The following is a 24349-nucleotide window of genomic DNA, read 5'->3' on the forward strand; positions in this document are numbered from 1 at the left end:
TTAAAAATATTTGTCTTTGTTATAAACGTGAAATCACAAATAACCGTAAATCAAAGTTTTGAAAGCTATGGTTATAGGTTAGAGCTCGGTCGCTCTTAAATTCCACAATACTTGCGACCGGCTATTTTCCAGCAACGTGGAAGCTTGCTAAGATAGTGGTCTTTTTAAAACCTCAAAAAGACCCCTCCTCAGTGGCATCATATAGACCGATCAGTCTCACGAATGGTTTTAGCAAAACATTCGAACGTATACTTATGAAGCGTCTGCAGCCATACATTACAGAAAGGGCGATCATTCTACCTACTCAAGCTGGTTTCCGACCTTCCTTTGGCATTAACGATCAACTTGTCAAACTTTCCTCCTTACTGGTCAACCATTTTAACAAACACCTCCCATCCGTCCTAGTATCACTTGATATCGAAAAGGCTTTCGACACTGTTTGGCACGCTGGACTAATCTACAAACTTACCTCCCTTCTGCCGTTTCCCTACGTGCGGATCATAGCTCAGTTTCTCCACCATAGACTAGCTTATATCCAGATTAATAATACCAAATCTCCAACCTTCATACTTCGTGCTGGCGTTCCCCAAGGTTCCGTGCTCTCACCCCTCTTATATTTACTCTATGTCGCTGATATGCCTCAACTTCCGCCTCCAGTCCATATGCTCCAATTTGCCGATGATACGGCGTATCTCGCACTTCGGTCTTCCGTTTACCAAATTTATCATCTTCAACGTGCGCTGGATAATCTTGTTACCTGGAGCCTCAAATGGAAGCTTAAACTAATGCAACGAAAACACAGATGACCTTATTTGGCCTCAAGAGGAATAAGTTTTGCCCTACTCGCAATCCTGAGCGCCTCACGATTACCCTCTTAGACTCTCGTCTTCCGGTCCACGATACCTTAACTATCTTGGTGTCACATTCGATAAACACCTCACATGGAACGCCCACCTTCGTACATTGGTAGCCAACATTCGCCGTCGCCTTAATCTCCTTCGACATCTCAAAGGCACTACGTGGGGTCTAAACGCCAATTGCTTCTCTACACCTACAAGGTCTTCGTCCGACCGACACTGAAACACGGCCATCTTGCCTGACTATCAGCGACTACCAACTTTTATGCACGCCTCCAAATCCTTGAACGCCGTGCACTCCGCATAGCATATTCTCTACCGCAGCAAACACCTACTGCAGAGGTCTACCGACGCACCACTATCCCTACACTTCTTCCTCATCTCCGACGCCTTCGCAGCCGCTACATCTTTCAGCGCATTTCAAATGCCCATCCTCTACTTCACGAACTCTTGGAACAAACACCTACGGAACCCAGATACGCATACCCGCCTCTCGATCATCTACTGGCCATTTAAGAACAGGACAACTCCCCTGAGACGCACAACCCATTTCGCCGTATCTATCACCATTATGTCCACATCCACAATCCATGATCCCACACATGGATCTCTCTGCAGTTTAGCTTCCACCGTCTGAACACGACCACATTCCCAATCTATGCACCACTCCGTGCTCATCCATAATCGACTTGCTTCTACAACTCTTTATTAGATGACATATCTGCGTCTTAATCTTGCATAACAGCCTGAGAACCTTCTCATATTAATTCGTCAAACGTTTTCTTCTATCACTGGCCATAGAGACGGCATAACCGTCTGCGGCCCGCCCATCCACGGATGGGAATGAAAGACATGTGAAAAAATCGCTCTTAGTCGAACTGGCCACCTTGAGCTCTAACCAGGTTTAAAAATAGGGTATCCGTAGCTGGCGGAGAAAAATAAGCGAGTCCTTTAGTATTTCCATCCCCTTTGGTTGAATCGCGAACATCTTATATATAGTTGGATTACTTGCCTCTTTGAGGTCAAGGAAAGAACCGTCGAGTTGATTTGAAGCCTCCACGGAGGCTAACACGCCTAACTGATATTACCTATTGACGACTTTGCTATTCTTCTTGGTTTTACGGTTTATTTGGCATCATCTCATACTTGGGCTTAGCCCACCAGGCGGTTTTCACTATGGCGGACAATGGCATCGATCATGGCAAACGCACAATCAGCAAACAAGCTTTACCAACATTATCATCCCTGGTCCTCCAGGTTGCTCCACTAAGGTGGAAAAACGCAAGGTACAGTCACAAACCACTTCTGGTCGTACCAGAAGCTCATCTCAAAGCTGTATTGCGTCTGTGGCTTCCCGCTCTTCAATCAAGCAAAGTTATTCTAACTGCTTGCAATTCTCACCACCTGCAAAGAAAGCACACACTACACCAGATAGAGTGGACAACCCTACGGACATGGAAACAGATTCTACTGCGGCTCCAGCTTTATCTCAATCAATTTACTCGTTTCTGTTGACCGATTTCGATTCACGTTTCTCGACTGAGAAACAAGTTGCTCTACAACTAGGCACGTACCTTCCTCGTGCCTCACCCAAAGAAATAGTCAAGACTAGGAACGGCTTTATTTTCAAAACAGAAGATGCAAACTTGCTCAGTACTATAAAGAACAAAGTACCTATAGATACCTTCGGCAAAGATGCTAAACTTACTAATCTCAATGCATCTCAACGCAAGCAAATACCACCACCTCGCCGTCCTCCTCTCCTTTCCGTGGTGATTCGCGGTGTTGATCCTTCTTATAGCGATGAAGAGATTCAGGAGGAACTTATATGCGAAGGACACACACTCCAGAAGGTTATGCGAATTAGAAATGCTGCAGGCCCCACGTACATTGTTCGAGTACTAACACCTTCTCAAACCACCATTGATTCTCTTCTGAATAATGGGGCAAACATTTATAACAGAAGACACAGAGTTGAACCTTCACGGTCACCAGCACCCCTACCACTTCGATACGAAAAATGCCAGACATATAATCAACACTCTACCGCAACATGCCCAAATACCACTATCTGCGGCTACTGTTCTGGTGATCACTCAACTCGTCCGTGTCCCAATCTACAACAACCACCGAATTGTTACACTTGCCATGAACAACATCCGACATATAGTTACAAGTGCAAGGGCAAACCCGCCCCTACCGAAGCTCACCCTGAGTTCGTGGCACCACTACGTATATATAACTATTCTACAGACGTTCCACATTCACTGGACTCTCCTATAACAGTGCACTATATGCTTGCCTTTCTAACGCTTACTCTTCAAAATATTCAACCATTTCATCGTTCGCATGTCTTAAAACAAATCACCCACGCAGCAAAAGAAATATTCCATGTTACATTTAATGCTACATATTCTGGTCAAAATGTCTATTTCCATACAGCACCTTTGGAAACTACTGTCTAACCTACTGATCATGGATATAGTCTTTATATTTCTCAATATTAGATCCATTCGTCAGAATAAAGCTTTATTCGAAGCGCTGTTACTGGAAGAAAGAGCGGCAGTGTTTATCCTTAACGAAACCTTTCTCACTCGCTCCATCACTTGTCATTTTTCTGGATATACACTAATTCGACAGGATAGTATCCTTCCTAGGAGGCGCGCAAATGGAGGAACAGTCATCGGATTTTCTCCACGTATTCCATCACGTCGACACTTTTGTAGGCTGCCAGATCTTCCTGAATATCTCATCATTACTTTATTTCCGTAATGTAGCCATAACCGTTGCTACAGTTTATATCAGACCTGGAAAGCCGCTATCTACTGCATTCGTGCAACACATTTCCGAAAATTATAAGAGATTCATAATTATGGCCGACTTCAACATGCACAACAGATTAGAAAGAGACAGATCTACCTTCCAAACCTTTGTCACAACTCACACGACTGGTATCATTCATGATCTTCCAAAACCCACTAGGCCTGTATCACAAAGCACACCAGATATTGTCATTACTTCTGCTAATCTCGTTTCACAAATCCATATTGATGTTCTCGATCCATTAGGAAGTGACCATGTTCCGATCAAATTACAACTCAGTACTCGTCATACGTCTCAATCTACAGAATTTCAAAGAACTAGCCTCCGTTTTGACAAAGCCAACTGGGAACAATAGAGAACATATCTATCGGCAGCAGTAGAGCCTTTGCAACCTTCTACATCAGAGGACGAACTGTATCATGACATCCATACCATCAAAACTTCAATCCAAGAAGCTAGTTCACTTTACATACCAGTAAATACATCAATGCCTTATCGACCAACATTGCCACCAGAATATCTCACATTTATCACTCGCTCTCGACAGTTTTATCGTGACTATCAACGTACAAAAAATCCAGAATCACTCCGTGATCATCGGCAACTTCAGAGGATGGTCAAGAATTACATTCGTGCTTACAAGCTACGGTGTTGGGTTAAAACCTGTAATTCCCTCTGATGTCACTCATCCTAGCAAGTACTGGAAACGTATTAATGCTCTTTGCGGAAAACATACTAAAACATCATATTCATTATTAAATGGTGACTTACCTATACAAACAGATTCCGCCAAAGCTGACGCTTATGCTGATTTCCTCCAAGTCATCTTCACACCACTCATTTCCACATATTTATATAGACATCCAGCTGACACAGTCAATTCATCTTCTCCTTCATTACAACCTCATGCCCTTCATACTCTTTCGCAAAATGAACCTCTAACAGAGCTAATCACAGTTCAAGATCTAAGTACAGTTGTTCGCAACAAAAGAAATAGTGCACCTGGCTTTGATACAATAACCTATCGCCATATAAAAGAAAGCCCGCTTATATTGCTTAATTTGTTAGCCACGATTTTCACTTTTATTCTGCGAACTGGCTATTTTCCTGTCACCTGGAAAACTTCTAAGACGTTAATGTTTCCAAAACCAAAGAAACATCCTGCCACCTTATCATCCTACCGCCCAATTCAATTAACGTCTACTTTTAGTAAAATCCTAGAACGTATTCTAGTAAGACGTCTGCATGCATACATACAAAGACGCCAGATACCGCAGGATTTCGCCCAGGTTATTCGATCAGCGATCAACTACTTCGTTTAACCACAATGTTTACACAACACTATAACTCGGCCAAACCATCGTGTCTTGTATTATTTGACGTCGAGAAAGCATTTGACAGGGTATGGCACATCGCACTTATATACAAATTAACTCATCTTCGATTTCCTGTTCCATATATAAGACTGATATATAACTTTTTAATCGGCCGTCTGTCATATGTTTCAATAAATAACTACCTCTCACATCCTATTTTCCTTCGCTGTGGAGTACCTCAAGGATCGGCTCTGTCACCACTCCTCTATCTTCTCTATGTTGCCGATATGCGTCCACTTCCTGATAAAATTCACCTCTTTCAATATGCCGACGACACCGCCTTTCTTGCCTTAGGATTTACTATCCAATCCATCAACACTGCTCTAAAGTTAGCAATTAACAATTTTCTTCGCTGGTGCGACAAATGGCAGCTAACGATCAACGCCACAAAAACACAGGCCATTGTCTTCATTCCACCAAAACGCACATCAAGAGTCAGAAGAAATCCTAACCACCTTCCACTACAAGTAGACCAAACTCCCATCCAGGCACGTTCAACTGTAACTTACTTGGGGCTCACATTCGATAAACATCTCACTTGGAAACTACATCTTCAAACAGTCACAACTAAAGCCTACAATAGACTTAACTTATTAAAAAGGCTCACGGGAACGTCCTGGGGACTAAAACCAAACACAATTCTGAACACATACAAGGCCTTTCTACGGCCTGTGCTGACTTACGGAAACGTTGCATGTATTGCGGCCACCCGCAAAATTTACGAAAAGTTACTAGTGTTAGAACGACATGCTTTCCGCATTGCATATCGAGTCAAACTGCCTAGTCCCACAGCAGATTTGCACGACCGGATTCAGTTTCCTACACTTCAGTTTCATCTTGAAACTTTACGTCTCACATACATATGCTCTCGTTATAAAACACAACACCCTTTACTTCTGAATACTATGCACCACTTAGCTCTCCATCTCGATATTACCCCCACCGCTATCGTTACTCTACTCTCTACTGCTACACTCTACCCCCTGACGCATTAGACCAGGAACTCCTCACAGACTATCAAGTTCATGATCATCTTCCACTCATATTTCCATCATTTGCACGCTGAATCCATCTGCTACCAACAGGGCTCCCACTATCTACATTAAAACCTCGATCAGCCCCTAGGCGAGAAGATATCTTCGTCTGTCTGACTAACACTTATAGTGTTGCGATGTGATGGCACACCTCGCCTCATTCTTCCTGCTCATCATTCACACTCTGTATAAATATGATATGCCTTACCACTAGGTACCCATTCTTACTATCATATTTCTGCTGTTCCAGTTCTGTGCAATATTAAATTAACTGCAATTCCTCGTTAATTTCCTACCAAATGTTAAGGATCGGAAAGATATTTAAGACCTTAAAAATTATTATAATAAAGAACTTCTATGAGACCGTCACAAAATCCCTCAAATCTTCCATTTACGTAATACTCTTCTTTAAGAGAGGGCGTAACTCTCTAAAAGGGTGCTAGTCATTATGACTAGCTATGAACGAAGGAACGAACGCTCTTAATTGGTACTGTAGCATTTTAATAGGTAGATATATGTCCGTAATGGGAAAAAAGTAGGTAAAATTCTTGTTAAATTGTAGCTTCCATTTTGATTGCAGGCAATGATTTATGCAAAAATGAATCAACTGAAATGCGAAACCAACCAATTTGTTGAACAATGTGTACAAACCTTGGTTTTCCTCAAAAGTCGTCTGTACAATATCGGTTCATTACAGTGCCAGTCACTTGTAGACCCAAGTGTTTCAGACAAACCATATCTATTGCAAGTAAAAGTGGGATTTTCATTTGAGATTTTACAATTCATTCCCACTTCACCCACTTACAAAGGGAGATCGGAAAGATAATTTTCTAACAATTAGATTTCCTCTTTAGCATTATGTCACTTACACTTTAATAATCTTTCTCTCCGTTGGATTATTCTCGAGGCGTGGAATGATAAATACCCTCTGTGATTTCCTGTACAAATTTTATCCTGTTCACTTATTTCCAAACGTTTTCATATTAGTGGTACTGGTCGTTTTATCTGATAAAGGCACCATGTCTTGGCGGCCATTTTGAAAACGGTGACACATATAAACAATCTTTTGCCACAATGCTGTTTAGTGTATGAAGATCTATAGAACTTGACCCATATTTTCATTTAAAATTTCTAAATTGGCCCTGGACGTTTATCTGATACAGGTGAGATGTTTTGGCGGCCATTTTGAATACGGTGACCGATACGAAAAATCTTTTGCCACATCGCTTTTTGGTTTCTAGAGATCTATCGAACGAGGTGTTAGTCGCTTCATTTTTCTGTTTCTATTTAAGTTGGGCCCCGGGCCTCCTTGAAGAGGGGCCCTAAGGCGCATCGCGAAATTACCATTCGATTTACCTCATGGTATTTCCTATTTGAGTTTTTATTCAGTTCATTTAACCCTTTTAAATTATGATGGCACAACACCTGTGCCATGGCGTCGACCTTCGGAATTTGCTTTATAAGTCTCTAGTAAAGATTTTTAGACCGGGTTTTTTGCATTCATTCAAATATTGAAGCATCATAGAACACATTTTATGGGCACTTTGCAGCCACGCGTGCTCTGTCTGGGGGCTGTGACATCACAAATATAAACGATGGGGTTAAAAAAGGGTATAATTGAGAAGTTTTTTCAAAAACTCTCTGACACATTACTATTTACCCTAGAATCATGGTTTGTACCTCATTGGTTTCGTTATGAGACAGGCTTTCGAAATGTACCACTCAAATTTCCCTATCGTGTACCAGAAGTGGGAACCTCTGTCCAAAATGGAAAAAGGGGATTTTTTGGGAAAATTGTCCCTTTTTCCCATTTTTATCTTCACAGGTACACGATATGGTACATGCTAGAGACATGCGATTAGTACCGTTTGAAAGACTGGTTCATGGCAAAGAAAACGAGGTACAATTCATGTTCCCACAATGAACAGTCATGATGATGATGATGATGATAGCATAGAAATTCGCTAAAAAGGTATTACCAAGGGAAAATATGTAAATCAGCTGTAGCATCAAAACTTTTCATCCTAGGGCCACTCTTTGTATCTCATTCTCTTCACCATAAAGCAAAGATTTCTTTGCAGTAGCATTCGCATTATTGTATCCTATACCAAAGGGGATATATTCGCGATAAAAATTTTAAAAAAAAGAAAAAAGAAAATAACTTCCCACTTTGAGCGAAAATTTCCTGCATTTGGTACACTTTAGGGAAATTTTACGGACGCAGTTAGAAACACTGCTTTACTAGAAATAAAACGGGGTATGAACCATGATCCTACTATAAATAGTCTTGACGCAATAGATGATTGAGTGAAAGTCTACAAAATACCTCAAAAAAGCCATAATTTAAAAGGGTTAACCAGATTAAAATGGGCCACTCTATATATGCCCTTTGCCGTAAACGTCGCCAACACCTAATGGCCCACTTGTGGGTAAACGTCGATCGTCAATATAGCGACGAGTCGAAGCATTGCCGCTAGTGTCCCACCGGCGGCAATGTTTCGTCGAGTCGAAACAGATATCTCGAGTCGGGGTGTTGAAGATACCACCGCGTAGCAGCGAGGACTTCGTTTTGGTCCACGCTCCTTCGATTCGTCGCGGAGAATCGCAAAGGGACTAATACGTACTATCGCCAGTCATATGCATGCGGTTATTATTATATATTTTTTTCTTGACGAATTGTTCCTAAAGGAGCTCCGGGGGTCAACAAGAACCCCTGCCTCAACATCATGAAGTGAAAAATCTTGAGATAAGTGCGATAATTGTATGAATTTAGATCGCAACTGTCGTTGATCATTAGAAAGTGAATATGGGAGAACTATGAAATAAAGTAAATAGACACGCGTCATTTTGTTATAAACTTACATGGGGAACGCATTTTAACTTACCCCAAACAGTTATCGTCTCATATACACGGTTAAAGGAGCACTGATTCACCAAATTAAAAAGATCTCAACAATTTATCCCGTTTCCGAGCGACGTTTCCTTCATCACCTCCGTGGCGAAGTCGGAAGAACACCCGCCCAGTAATCATGAGCTTGGTGGTTCGAGCCTCGTACGGGTACTTTTTTGGTACATTTTTTAGTGATTTTAGACTCACCTTAATGTAAACAAATCAGACATACAGGTGATTTAACAAAATTTTGGGAGAGTAATTTTGTGATTCATTGGCGTTTTGTCGCGTCTCTGCCACTTGTGGTTCACTGGTGGTATAATTTTCAAAACGGAAGAGGGGCCACCGCGGATCGTCGCTGCGAGGCCGCCAATTTTTGGCGAGATGTCGCTATTGCCCATCGGTGGTCCACCGACGCTTATGGCATGGGGTTGATATAATGATTCGTGACCTAAAAAGTCAGGGAATTCGCGCCTGCCAAATAAGTAGGAACCGTAGAGAAAAGGAACCATCGATGAATGTAACTGTAATTAGGTAAGGAAAGGTTAATGTTAGTTTGGAATATGTTGGATGCAAGCTAATTTAGCTCATCGCAAAGAATCTTTCAAACATGACAGAAAAGTTTTAAAAGCTGTCACAGGATGATTCTCAATTAGTATGTAAAACTGAATCGACTATTCCTTCAAATGTGGCAACAGACGCTATACTCAATCAACTACGTTCACATTCCTTCTATCGAGAAAAACTTCTGAGGGAATATTGTTTATTCAATAATTATTGCAAAACTTGCCCTCGAAACTAAAACGTTGCTAAATAAGTTTCAAATAACTCTTGTAAGCCCGTCCAAATTCCAAAACTATGTTTTAAAGGTACCATGAACAATGTGAAAGAGACAGCTACTAATTTCAGTATTTTGCATTATGGATCATAATTAGCTCTACTCTTATTAATGAACTAGCAGCGTTCACCCCGCTTCGCTGCGGTCACCCCGGAACGCAATAAACTTTGTTACTTAGATAATTTTTACTTTTTCGCTTTCAAGTGATATGATAAAAACCATAGAAGATTGCAGTAAATCTTAACATTATATCGCCTGTCATTTATGTTAACCCGCCCCGCTTCGCTGCGGTCATCCCGGTGCTGGCATATTGTAAAAGTGTCTGTAAAAATAAGCAAATCAATTAAAAAATTTTAAACAGAAGATTCAAGCTATTTTCCGCTGTATATCGCCTGTCATTTATGTTAACCCGCCGAGTGACACGGTCATGCGGGTTGCATATAAATACGTTTATTTTTACCTATGATGAACTAATAACAAAGGATTTGTACGTTATGGACACTTGAATGGTCAATTATCTCAAGACACTGGTAATTAAAAATTAAAGTGATATGATAAAAACCATCTAGGGTCCAAATCCTAATAACCCCCCAAAAATGAAAGAAATTGGTTCAGCCGTATTAGCGTGATGAGCGGACAAAGAATTGTACGTTCTCTTTTATATATATAGATTTCCAGTTAACTGCTGATCTATCTATGGATAATTTTTTTTAATTTATACTATTTGCACCTTCTTCAAAGGCAACGAGCAAGTTGTCAGTTGTTGCATGAATTTAAGAAAACCTAAATTCTGGGCCCTGAATATAAGTATATGGTGATTTTTTTCTTCGTTAGTGTCCCGAAACAGAACTAAGCTGTCCACGTGTTCCCTTCGTGAGTCTAAAAAGTGTACCCTTCCTGCTGGTATAGTGGTGGCCAACACGCGATCCTTCAGTATACGGGATCCCGGGTTCATTCCCAGTAGAAAGCATTGAACAAGTTATGGTTGTTTGGATTCCACTTTAAACTGTAGAACAATGTCTCATATAGCTTCGCTATTGAAGAAACAACTTCAATAAACAAACTACAAGCAAAATTCTTGTAACAGAATTCCTGAAGTTGAGTGTTTTCTGATTTCTGGAAATGTTTATCTATGATTGAGAATGATACATTTAAAGAAGTTACTTTTCCTTTCAGGCTGCATTTTCTTTGTATAATTGCTGCTACTCGAACAGAAGTTTTGAGAAAAGTTTTAACACTAATTGGTAACACTAACTCCAGCGCCTAGCCTATAAGAGAGAGAGTTTATATTATTGTAGCTCTTTACACACGTATTACATACACAAATATGAATATATATATATATATATATATATATATATATATATATATATATATATATATATATATATATATATATATATATATATATATATATATATATATGTGTGTGTGTGTGTGTGTGTGTGTGTGTGTGTGTATAAAAAAGAGAGTAAGGAGAGGAGCAAAACATAAAGACTAGTCTTGTTTTTCCTTAATATGGCAAGAAGTCATAATGTCACAATATAATAAGAAATGTCCTACCTACGTATTTTCCCTATTTAATAGGGATATTTTTGATCCTAATTTGTACTGGAAACTTTGTCAAGCACAATTTCTCTGTTGTTTAAGAACCAATCTTGTTTACATGTATTTTAATTTTCTGTCTCTTCATATTTTGGAAATTTCTTCCGCTGTTGCAATATTCACGTATTAATTCGGTATTGTTTGATATATATACAATTCAAACAAAATCGTAAAATGCATGGAATAGTCCTACTCTCTTACTGTAGTCTGCTGTAACCAGCTATCACATTTTCATAACAATGTTGCCAAACGTGCAGTCAGTATGGTTTCTGCGATTTAAATATACTAGTCACATATTTGCGTGCAGTACACTTCCTCATGATATTTGCATTGAATTTATTCTGTGGTTTTCGCTGACATCTATTGTTGTGTTTCCTAATTTCGAATTACGAAATCCAGCTTCCATTAGTTTATATTTTCTCAAATGTTCAATCTATTAATACAAAAAAATGCTTACTGTGCTTATAATGATTGTACATGCAAATGCGTAACTCTAATTTCTTTGTTGTTAAATGGTTTGCGTTGAACCTGTCTATTAATTAGAAGTCGTCGAGGTAGAGTTGAAAAGCTTAATTATTTGGTCCCAGCTTTTATCCAATGTACATCTGATTGAGACTTAATTCTGGTTGTTTTCGCTCTGATGTAGTAATATTCAATGTACAATTTGCGAATGAGTTCTATGAAACATTTGCACTTTGTTATTGATATGCTTTGTAGACACGAAATGTTTTGACAATCCAGAAACCGAGATTTTGGTCTTTGAAATCCTTTATGTGTTCTTTAATTTTGGTTGATACTTTCTTCTTAGTTATTTCTATGTATGTTTGTTGACATCGACAAATTGCCAGATAGGTTCGTAATGCATTAAAAAATTTTGCGTAATAATTTTCACATTTTGCAAAATTCTTTCGTAAATGTAACGGAAGTTTCAGTATTACTTCTAAGATACATTTCTAAGCGACTTTCTATAGTTTGTACGAGTTCTGGCCATAATCGGAAATAAATCCATTTTTTAGCAATATCTTTTCTTTTGTCGATACCATTGTTGTGTTTGTAGCCTATATCTTTTGGGCCTGTTATTTCTATTAACCTTCTTACGTCCCTCGGGTCTATTTTGACCCAAAGCGAGTTTTCAACTTTATTATCTCGGACCCTATGTCAGCTGTGATCATCATGCTTCGTGACTTTTAGTTATTTTACCAAATATGTGTTTTGTAAAAATTTCGATTCAAATCTCCATCCTCTTACGTCACAGTAGAAAAACTAACACATAAGTTCCTCGGGTTCATTTAGACCCATTAGTTCAATGAATATTTAAGTGACTGAAAAATCATTATTGAATGGATTTCTGATAATAATACATCCACAAACAATGCAAAAATTATTATTATTATTATTATTATTATTATTATTATTATTAGTTATTGCACTGTCCAGAAAATAATTTAGTTTCTTCCAGTATACTGTACTGGCAAAGTTGTTTAGTTTCTTTCAGATACCTTGTATTGGCAACATTGTTTAGGTTCATTTTGGATAAACTTTTATTCGTAGTATTGCTTGTTTCCTCGTTGTGTAGTAATTACACACCACTTTGGTGTCCAAAATGACTGCTTTGACACCAGAAGAATTCAAAACTTTCTTACTTTTTCTGACGATGAACTGACATCTGAAACGGAGGATCAATTATCAGTGCAGGATTCTTTGTCTTCGTCTTCCTTGTCTGATGAAAATTCTTCGGAAAGCTCTGATTGAAAACTGCATCAAGATCTCCCTCGTGGCTAAGTGGTTGTGCCTTTGGCGTGGGACACCCGGGTTCGATTCCTGGTGGGAGCTCATGTGGTTTGGATTCCACGCTAATCAGTAGGTCTACGTCTCATATTGTCTCGCTGCTCAAAAGAACGCTAAACTAAAATCAACTCAACTGAAAACTACATAAAACAAACAAAAATGTGCAAAACCTGCAGCCCAAGAAATCGTACGATCGCTCCGTGGAGAGACACAGGAGGAGTGTGTTCATCAAACGACGAGTAGCCCTGATGCCCTAAGGAAAATAGGTATTGCCACACGTGAAAGGGAACAGACGACAAAAATACGATGAAATACAGTTTGTGAAACAAATTTATCTGTAAAAGACATCCCAATCACATTTGTGAGCAATGTCAAAAACAGTAAAATGGGTGTTCACATGTTTCAAGTAGCATAAAAGAAAACAACCACTTACGTGGATTTTGTTCTCAGAGGTTTTCAATAAAAGTCAACAGGAATGCATGACCTAACATAACCAAAAGTAACCTAAATAAAACCTGCTTGCAACAGAAGTCAAAAGTATTATATATATATATATATATATATATATATATATATATATATATATATATATATATATATATATGTGTGTGTGTGTGTGTGTGTGTGTGTGTGTGTGTGTGATGTTTTAGTGTTCCAGATGCAAGGGCATCTCTGGCATGTTAAATTTCGGTGAATAGTACAAAAATTGTACAATTATTTCTAAATATTTGAGGACGACCGGAAATATTTCATGTATTTAAAAGTACAGGGGGCCGAGGACATCCCCCCAAACAGTGACGCTTGTCTACATTTGACCCATCTTTTGTTATATTTGACACAAACCAGTAACAACGCTATTGCATGTACAAATGTAGTGTAAACTACAAATTGAAACATAAAAAAATGAATGAGTCCATTTTGACCCAGAGGAACTTATGTGTATGCAAAAATCGAGGGACGTACAAGGGTTAAAAATAGGCTGGGACATCTGTTCAAGGTGCCTAAATTGAAAACCTGTTTTCCTTGCTTTAACACTTCATTACTGGATACAAATCTGTATTCGTCAGGAAAAGGTTGATCCACAGATTTCGTTTAATCCAGTGCGAATGGGCAGAATTATTGTGAATAGAAAAGTTCGAGGCTTTATGTTTTCTGGGAATAAATGTGTGTAACTTATTATAAAATGTTAATATCATCATTTTTGCAAAAGACTCATTTATTTATATTAAATGCATTACATATCTGAACATTATCCTTATTTAATAAGAATGTATATCAGGTCCTAATTTCTATTGGACCCTGTTTCAAATCCCGTTTCCCTTTTGTTGGAAAACCAAACTTGTTTATCTATATTTTGGGTACTATCCATGAAGTCCGTGTTTTGAAATTTCTTTCGTTGCTACAATATTCTCAGACTAAATATATGTTTCCGCGTTCATAGTGGATGTTTGGTTTGAGCTATTTTATTAACAATTTACTATTTTATTGTTGTAATTATGTTTGTAAGTATTTCTACCTTACACTTCTCATATTCACGTATTTTGTTTTCTGCGTTCTGTCCCGTGCTGGTATGTATTGTTCTATATTTTGGAAGAATACAGTAGCTGTGTTAAAAGAAGATTGTCAGTATTTATACCTTAGAAGTAAATTCTTGTCATATATTTGTATTATTATTTTTTATTAATTCTCACGTATTCACATGTACTGTTCCACAGTATAGTATTATAGAAAAATATACCAGTTATTTTAAACCACATGTGTGGATAGAGATGGCTGTAAAATGTTATGTGTGTTGATACTTAAGAAAAATATTCTAGTTAATGGATTCTATTGGATGTATTGTAATGTACTCATGTTACTGGAAATTATCCATACTTAAAACTAGTGTTGCTATTGAAACATGAATGGGTAAGAATAACACTGAGAGACTGTCAGACTTACCAGTGTGCGTGCCGTAGGAGAATATTTTTTATATGTTGATGTGTGGATAGCACAATGTTTAATTTCGCTAAAATGGGAGAAAATTCAGTCTTTCGAAAATCTGGAAAAGCAAGGGAATTATTTTTCACCAGAATAGTAGGAATACATAGTAAAACTATAAGGCTACAATTGAAAGACTTTTAAGGCATTATGAGACGAATTTTACTATCACACATATTATGCATTATTCCTATGCTCATTAAAAGTTAATCTTACATAGAAACGTTGAGTTACGTTTGGTATACGATTTCAAAGCCCTTTCTCATTTTTTCTAACATTTTATTGATTTTCTTTTCAGATTCTGCAAACAAGCGCCATATCGTGTGCAAATCTTATGCATCTAATCATTCTACCTTCTACCGAAATACCATCATCATCATGTAAACTATTTTTCACTATCTCTTCTAGATATACATTAAATAGCGTTGGCGAGAGGCAGCATCCTTGTCGAACTCCCCTTCCAATTGCACTCTCTTCCGTCAGTTCTTCCTCTATCCTAACACTTAGATCAGTCAGGGATGCTTAAAAACTGAAATTTTTAATTTAGGACGTAGACAACTTGGGAAACGCGTACTTAAATCGTACAAATAGCAGCTGCAATATATTCTGTTCTGCTGAACGTTGTGGCGATATTTCAAGAGTAGCTTTTTAGGAAAAATATTGAGAAGATATCTTAAAACAAAGTGATGATAGAATGCCGAGATTTTTATATTGTGGTACACAAGGTACAATTTATAATAGAACTTGTTTTGCTCTTTTAGGTTCTGTTTTAATCAGATAAATGTATCATGCATTGTTCTAGAACTGGATTCGAGTTTTCAGTGAATTTTTATAGTTACATTTTAGTGTTTCCATACATATATTATTAGTGCATTTTCTCTACTCGTAATACCAATTTTCAAAATAGTGTGTTCTTTCCTTTCAGCTCGAGGGTCAAACTAACATATTGGTCTTTGATTTTGGAGGTGGAACTTTAGATGTATCCATTCTTAAGATTGAAGACGGCGTCTACGAAGTAAAATCTACGTCTGGACATACCCATCTTGGTGGTGAAGATATTAACAACAAAATGGTGGATTATTGCATGCAAGAATTCAGAAGAAAACATGACAAAGATCTAGATGAAAGCGACCGTGCCTTACAGCGTCTTCGCTCTGCCTGCGAGAGAGCAAAGAGACATTTATCTTCTCAGAAACATGCTACAATTGAAATTGACTCATTATTTGAAAACATAGATCTCCATATGGTAATTACTCGTGCTCGATTCGAGTCTCTTATTGAAGAAATTCTGCAGCGTGCTCTTGAACCTGTTAAGGTGGCTCTTCAAAATGCAAACATGGAAAAGGAAGATATTGATGAAATTGTTCTCGTTGGTGGTTCTACTCGTATCCCAAGGGTTCAGCAGATATTGGAGGAATTTTTCAATGGCAAACAACTTACAAAATCTGTAAATCCTGATGAAGCTGTAGCATATGGTGCTGCGCTGCAAGCAGCTATTGAACATGGAGATCAATCAGAAGAAATTAGAGACATGGTGCTCCTTGATGTCACACCATTCTCATTGGGTTTAGAAACAAGAGGGGGTGTTATGACAACTCTAATCGAGAGAAATTCGACAATTCCAGTAAAGAAAACACAGCTCTTCACTACATATGCTGATCAGCAATCTTCCGTGTCAGTGAAGGTTTACGAAGGTGAGCGAAGTTTTACAAGAGACAACAACTTATTGGGTACCTTTGAGCTCACTGGTATTCCTCCAGCGCCTAGAGGGGTTCCGCAAATCACTGTCACCTTTGAAGTTGATACGAATGGAATTTTAAATGTAAACGCGGTTGAGAAGTCATCTGGAATACAAAATAAGATAAAGATTACGAATGAAAGTCGTTTAAGCAAAGAGGATGTTGAGCGACTAATTGCTGAGGCACAAGGATATAGAGACGAAGATGAAAAGCTAAGACAGAAAATTGAAGCCAGGATTTCTCTTGAGCTGTACTGCTTAAACATGAAGAAAACGGTAGAAGATAAATTGAAAGATAAAATTTCTGATACGGACAAAAATACTATTCTTGAGAAATGTAAAGATTTACTTTTTTGGCTTGATATGGAAGAAGGTGCTTCTAAGGAAGATATTGAACAGAAGAGGAGAGATCTCAAAAGTATATGCGATCCTATTGTGACTGCCGCTTAATTAGACACAATTTAAGATACTCACAATTTAATATATTCATTCCTAGTTTTAGTATTATATAATGTCTAAACCTAGCCAAAATCCTTGATGTGAATTTTAAATGGCCAGATATATATATATATATATATATATATATATATAGTTTATAAATTTCTTATTATCGCATGATAAAAAAGAATTTTTCAAAATATGAACTGAATTTACAAATTTATAAATTGTAAATATTATGCTGAAGATTAATTTTGTACTGTTGTTGATAAATTTTTCCCTGTGGAAAACTTAATTTTTTCCCCGTGGAAAACTATATTTGCAGTAGAAATAAATCATTGCAGTGTGAAAGTGCTGGAGAGATTTGATGCTCTTACGTGATATGGTACCACCATGCATGAAATAATTGTTACCAATGAGAGAATCTATTATATACTTTGGGGTAAGATATTATTGTTCTTGTACAATGTGCCAAATCTTTTACGTGACAAATAAACTATATAACTATCATAGAGATAATTTTGTGTTCTTGCGCATTACATACAGATTTAATGTTAATATTTTTAGTGGTATGTAACGATTGCGTAATGTCTTAATTATTTTAACAAGACATGTACCTCGAAAGAAAAGACGATTCTATACCATACATAATTCCTCGAGGATGGATATACAAAACCGAAATTTACTTGGTACCTTTGGAAGAGCTTATTTCGGTGGAGCATGTTTTACTTTGTTGCATTGTAATGCTAAGTGGAATCCTTCATGAAATATTTTAAAATAGAAATTCGTCAGATTCGAAACAGGTATGTTCTAATACTTAATGTTTTGAGACCTTCGAGAGCGATGTGTATAAGCTCAGGTATTCAAACTTATTTATAAACATTCATAAACTTTTGATATGTAATTCGGAACAGAGACGGATTTCATCTTTGCATGTGTCTTTCTGACATTTATTTCACCAAACTTTCCGCAATTTATAATCTGAGGGAATTACACATAAATAACTTCGGAACCTTTTCTGTTTCTATGGTGTGGTGCACATCGGCACGCGTGCACATCCACACAGTACGATTTTCGTGTACATCAGCACGTATTTTTATCTGTATTTATTATCGTGCTAATCCGCACGCTTCCTGAGGCGAGGTGCGCAGAGGGGTGAAACTGTTTACATAGAAAAGGGAACTGACTATAAGAAACTGGCTACAAACTTATAAAATATGAAAATAAAACAAAACCAGTACAACATTACGCACATTCATGAAAAACTACATTCAGTTGGCTACAAACTTATGAAATATTAAAATTAAAGCACATCAGTACAAAGTTACGCATATTAAGTAACACTTCACAGCTACAAAATTTAGTTTGGATACAAACTTATGCAAAACAAAAATATACGTTGATACGTCTGGACGACCTATAACATGCCGCTCAAGAGCATGAAAAAAAAGCAATGACTACATAATTACATCGCAGTCGATCCATATCCCTAGGCGGCTCCGATAGGAGCCTTGTCGAGAATATCCGTACTAAGTGCACCTCGTCGAAAATAATACATGGCTACAAATTTATGAACATTTACACATTACAATATCTAGCCTACTCGAGTTTATGTACGTACCTCAATCTCCTGAGACATCTCTTTAAGTCACCATCTTCTCCAAAATTTTCCAGTATTTGATTTATCCTGTTTCACATATGTCAACCTCCTCCTCTTCTGGCTGTTGCCAAACACTTCCTGTCTGTTAAGGACATGGAAACTGGATGTGGCATCTGCTTTCAACATAAGAGAGAAGAGATGCGGTGAATTTCTTGATATGGTGCTGTTCAATCGATGATGCCAACCTTCAAAGACGTTGTTCGTCCTGTGTCTTTGCCCACTGCAGTTCCACATTTTTCTAGCCGTTAGCGTTCTCCAGCCATTGTTCAATAAAATATTCATTGAACGCCTCATGCTTCTCTCCTGTTGGACAGTCCTCCATGATAACTAACCAACCATCGTCAAAGCACTCCAGAGGCACAAGTGCCACAGAAGCACACATCCGCACATGGATGCGTATATCTTCGTTTTTTGTGTACTCCTCCACCATGCCGAGAGCCTGTACCTTGCGCCAAATTGTCTGGTTAAAGTGATAGTTGCGCCCTGAGATCTGAGCAGCGGGGAATACAGTCTTCAGAGCATTCACAGCTGCTGCTTCGAAGTTGACTTTCAGCAATTTTGGGTTAGCTCCATACCATGATTTTACGAATGAAAACAATGTCTGTACGTGACATCACGTTTGTCGAGCATAGAGATGCAAAAAAGCTGGCTTTTTGAATCGATGGTTTTTTGCACATAAAAAGCCGGCTTTTTTGGGAAAATAACGAGAATTTTGGAAATTTTGGCTTTTTTCATTTTCATGATTTTTTTGTTTAAGTAGCTTTCTTATAGTATACTCTAAAGTTAAATAAGATTCCATGACCTGAATGCCATATTTCGCTCTGTAATTCACCATTATGATGGATGGAGCACATGGTTTATGAATTAAAGTAAACATAAAGTACGTAGTATTTGAAGGCAATTTTAGAAGCTATTTAACTTTATTTTAACTTCTGAATTATCGACATTTTTTCTTCTCTAGATCATTTCATTTTAGTCATCCGTGTTTCACTTCTTATAGCTTAGTACTCTAGCTTCTAGCACATAATTAAACTTACGTTTTCAAATATATCTATCAGAGCGTACGTTTTTCAATATATCTGTCAAAGCGTACTTCCACATTTCCGTTATACTGCAGTTGTGCAATGATTTAACAATAATCTTTCGGATACAACCTTGAATACCATTTGATAGGAATAATGAGTATCGGATTTAGAAAAATATTTGGGAGTGGCTTTTCTGAATAATGTTTGTTTTTTTTTCTAAAACTTCCTAACTTTTATTTAAGAGGAGCTTAAGTTTATGAGTACGGGCATAACAAATATTTCGTTTCGGTTGCATATTGAGCTATAATCTTCCAGATACAACCTTGAAGACCATTTTATGATAATAATCAGTGGCGGATTTAGAAAAGTATTTTGGGAGGGGCTTTTCTTATTAATGCTTAGTTTTTCTAAAAATTCCTAATTTTTTGTTTGAGGAGAGCTTGACGTTTATGAGTAAAGGCAAAACTAATATTTAGTTTGTTTTAGAAATTCCGTAATTTCTGGGTTGAGGCTTCAATCCGAAAGACATCCCCACCCTAACCCTCTTCACAAACCCATCACTGCTGGTAATTCATAATAACAAAGATTTAAAAACGATTAGAAAGTAAGTCGGCCAGGACTCACAGTACACGCACTATCTCTACATTTACAGGTGGAATTAAGAAAAACTTTTGTCAAAATGGTCGAATGCGGAGTTGAATCCCGGACTTAACGATAAAAGCGCGAAAGCTAACCATTCATTCGTTTGTTGTGCAGTTGTATTTTCTCTCTCTCTTTCTCTGTGGCCACAAAAGCTCTCCATTGACTTCTGTCCTTATCCAATTCAATCCAGTTTCTACTCTGTATTCCAATTTTGCTAGATCCATCTTAATATTGTCCTCCCATCTGGGCCAAGGTTTTCCTAATGGACGTTTCCCGATTGGATTTCCAGTTGAAACTTTGAAAGCGTTCCTACTTTCTCCCATTCTGGCTACATGACCTGCCCATCTGAGCCTCCTAGACTTGATGACTCTAACGATGTTTGGTGCATCGTATAAATTATGTAGTTCCTTCTTATGAAGTTTCCGCCATTCCCGTTCCTCTTGGGTCCAAATATTCGCCTCAGAATTTTATTCTCAAATAATTTCAGTCTGCGTTCTTCCCTCAGCGTAAGCATCCATGTTTCACAACCATAACGCATAACAGGCATGATTATCATTTTATATATTTTAAGCTTTAAATTTCTTGACAGAATTCGCGACGACAAAATATTTTGAACTGAATAATAACAAGAATTTCCTGATTTTAGTCGACATTTAATTTATTTGTGGGTATGATTTTAGTCTGGTAATACTGATCCAAGATATTTGAAAGTATCCACTGTGTCGAAAGTATTAATTGATATTTTAACGCATTCATTATTTGCCGTAGCTTCCTTGTATTTAGATTTCTCTCCATTTACTCATGTTCCTGCAAGCATTTAATAAGGCCTCTGCATTTCTTTCGATCGTTCTATCAAATTTACATCATCAGCATACACCATAACCTGGTGAATAGCATTCAACTCTAGGCCCTGTTCCTATCTTTGATTTTTCTTATAGCGTACTCCGGAACAAAGCTGAATAATAACGGCGATAACTCATATCCTTGTTTCAGGCCAATATCGACGTGGAAGCTCGCATTTTTCTACTCGGACTTTACTCTGGGATTCTTTTAAACACTTAATAAATCTAGTTTTTCAGTATTCCAAATTCTGTAAGAATGTTGTACAATGTTTCCCTCCTTACCAAATTGTAAGCCTTTCTAAAATCAATAAACAGTTGATATACTGGGTAATATATGCCCATTTCTTTTCGAGTATTTTTCGAATGGTAAATATCTGGCCGATTTCGACTCAATTCACACTGATAATCTCCAATAATTTCATCTGCGTATGGGGTCAATCTTATTAATAGAATGTTAAGAGAAATGCCTCGATAATTAAAAGCAATTTTGTCTTTCTTGTGAATTGGAACAGTGATTGATTCTTCCACTCTTTTTAAATGTATTCCATAGTTTTTCTTTTTTTATATGAAAAAAAGTTTCGTGACTATGTGTTGAATTTTCTTGTTAAAAATTCAGAAACCGTGATGGTGGTTATATATTCTACAGCCTAGGAAACCATATGCTCAGATGAACCGTCTATTACGTATATGATCCATGAACAGAAAATTCGACACTTTCCCGATTCTGAACAAGCTTAAGGAACAGTCAGTGCATTATAGAATTTGGAGCTTTACCGATTTTGCAGATCCGAAGCACCTGATAGGTGGTAACATATTAATACGTATGTGATCAATCAGTGAAAAATTTGTTCGAAATATTAATACAATGTATATGAAAGTTAAAACTTAACTGAAAAGTTTCAAGAATGTACAGAATCACCCGAAATGAAGCTCTTGATGTGCAGATTTCTCTCATGTTTTTGTTTATTTTGTTTCAAAAAGAGGGTGTGTGATATTTTGAAGTAAGAATACTACATACAATTTCGCTAGTTATTTGTGTATCATTTTTTAAAGTACTTATTGTATATAAGAGATTAAAATATTACTGGAATTCATAATGTAAATATGTTAAAAATTTTAAAAAATCTTTTTGGAATTCATGGTTTATTTTCGAGGTTTCATATTATTATCTGCATCAACCACTATTTGAATGAGTTTTTTGTTGTAGAGAAGCGAAACAAAGTCTGCTTTATTAGTTTAAAACAAAATTTTCAAAAAAGCCCAACATTTCCCAAGCAAAAAAGCGAAGCAGAAAAAACCGAGTTTTTTCAAAAAAAAGCTGTTTTTTTTCGAGCCCTTGCATCTCTAGTCGAGCAGTAATGAATAAAGAACGGGCACGACCGATATACTGCTATGTATACTTCCAATATCAGCATATAAGTTATATAGTTGTGCAAAATGTTTACAGAAACCCTCAAAAGTTCCATCCAAGAACCATTCCTCACTATTTTTCAGTGCTCGTCTTAAACCCTCATAACCGAAACACAAAATCATTTTGTCTTCTAATCTGTCGTATTGCAAGAATGAGGATCCATCCTCAAATAGGAGAATATCATCACGGAAGGAGATGTTGCTAGGCGTTGTTGTTGTGTCCTGTTTCAAACTGAGCTTTTCTCCTTGCTTTGTCAAATAGTCTTTCTTGTCGCTGTACATTGGAATTGTTCTCACCAAATCTAAACCCTGGTTTACTGGTACTGTCATTTCGTCTTTGAAGATCTGATTTACCGGTGTAAATATTTCTTCCTCTGCTCTTCTCTTGCAATTCGCGAGTCGTTTTCTTATCTCGCAAGCAGCGACGTCTGGCATACATGTGTGATTTCTAGTAGCAAACATACCTAACTACGAGCCCACTTTTCCCCTCTACTCCTAACTGCCAAAAAATTATGAAGCCGCCGCTGACCATTACACTTTAACACACAAGGATAGCGCAAGTGAGATTGAGTATTGTCTCTGAGCATAGGCTTTTATGACATTTAAAATCATAAAAACTTACAATGGGATCCTACACAAAATATATTACAGCATCTTAATTTCCAGTTTCTAAGCTTTCATTTGACACTTGAATCATTAAATTCGGTTAAAAATTAACTTAAGAAATCAATGAATAGGAATGTATAATAAATATAGCATTTGCTGGAACAGATGATCTATCATTCATTTGAACGATTCCAGTACCAGCGCTACACGAGATCATCATAAATAGGTTAAATGTTTAAAAAATCAGTTTATTTCAGCAAAACTGCCGTCGCAGAAATCCTAGGATCCACCTGAGAGGTCAGCGCTAATGTTTGTTGTTGTTGCTTCCCCCCAGATGGATCCCAGGATTTTTTGTTTAATTTCTATGTACCTTTCTTCCTTACTTTGAGGTCTGTAAGTGAACTTGTGGCTTTCCACCCAGCCTCGGTATAGTCACTATCTGAATATGAGTCACAACATTTACCCACACAGCTCACAATCTTGTCTTCAATCCTACCCCTGGCGCCAGGTCTCCCCTTTCCCTTTCCTTCTAATGTGCTGGTTCCAAGCATCAGAGACGCCCAGCCACATCCCACACATGAGTCAGAGGTGGGGACACTGTACACAACCCTTAGCTAAAGTTGGTACACAACCCTTAGCTCAATTCACTTTACAGTTCCTTGAGAAATTACAAATTTATACCCCGGCTGCAGATATAAATTCGCAAGTCGTCGGCAAGGATTTGAACCTACGTTGTCAGTAACAAATCACAAGCTTAATGGAACCGCGCGCTAACCAACTGAGCTACTGGTTAACGC

At 37.6% G+C, this 24349-nt stretch overlaps 1 protein-coding gene across 1 annotated transcript in view; it reads left to right on the plus strand.

The window, feature by feature from the left end:
* Positions 1-17898, plus strand: part of LOC145668076 (heat shock 70 kDa protein cognate 4-like) — a 98687-nt gene extending 80789 nt beyond the window's left edge. Inside the window, exon 4 of the mRNA XM_081735583.1 lies at positions 16117-17898. Coding sequence (XP_081591709.1) covers positions 16117-17379 — 1263 coding nt within the window. The 3' untranslated portion in view covers positions 17380-17898. The remainder of the gene's footprint in view (positions 1-16116) is intronic.
* The last annotated feature ends 6451 nt before the right edge of the window (positions 17899-24349 follow it).

The sequence above is a fragment of the Thermobia domestica genome, chromosome 13, assembly GCF_964235325.1.
Source record: "Thermobia domestica chromosome 13, izTheDome1.hap1.1, whole genome shotgun sequence".
Taxonomy (NCBI): domain Eukaryota; kingdom Metazoa; phylum Arthropoda; class Insecta; order Zygentoma; family Lepismatidae; genus Thermobia; species Thermobia domestica.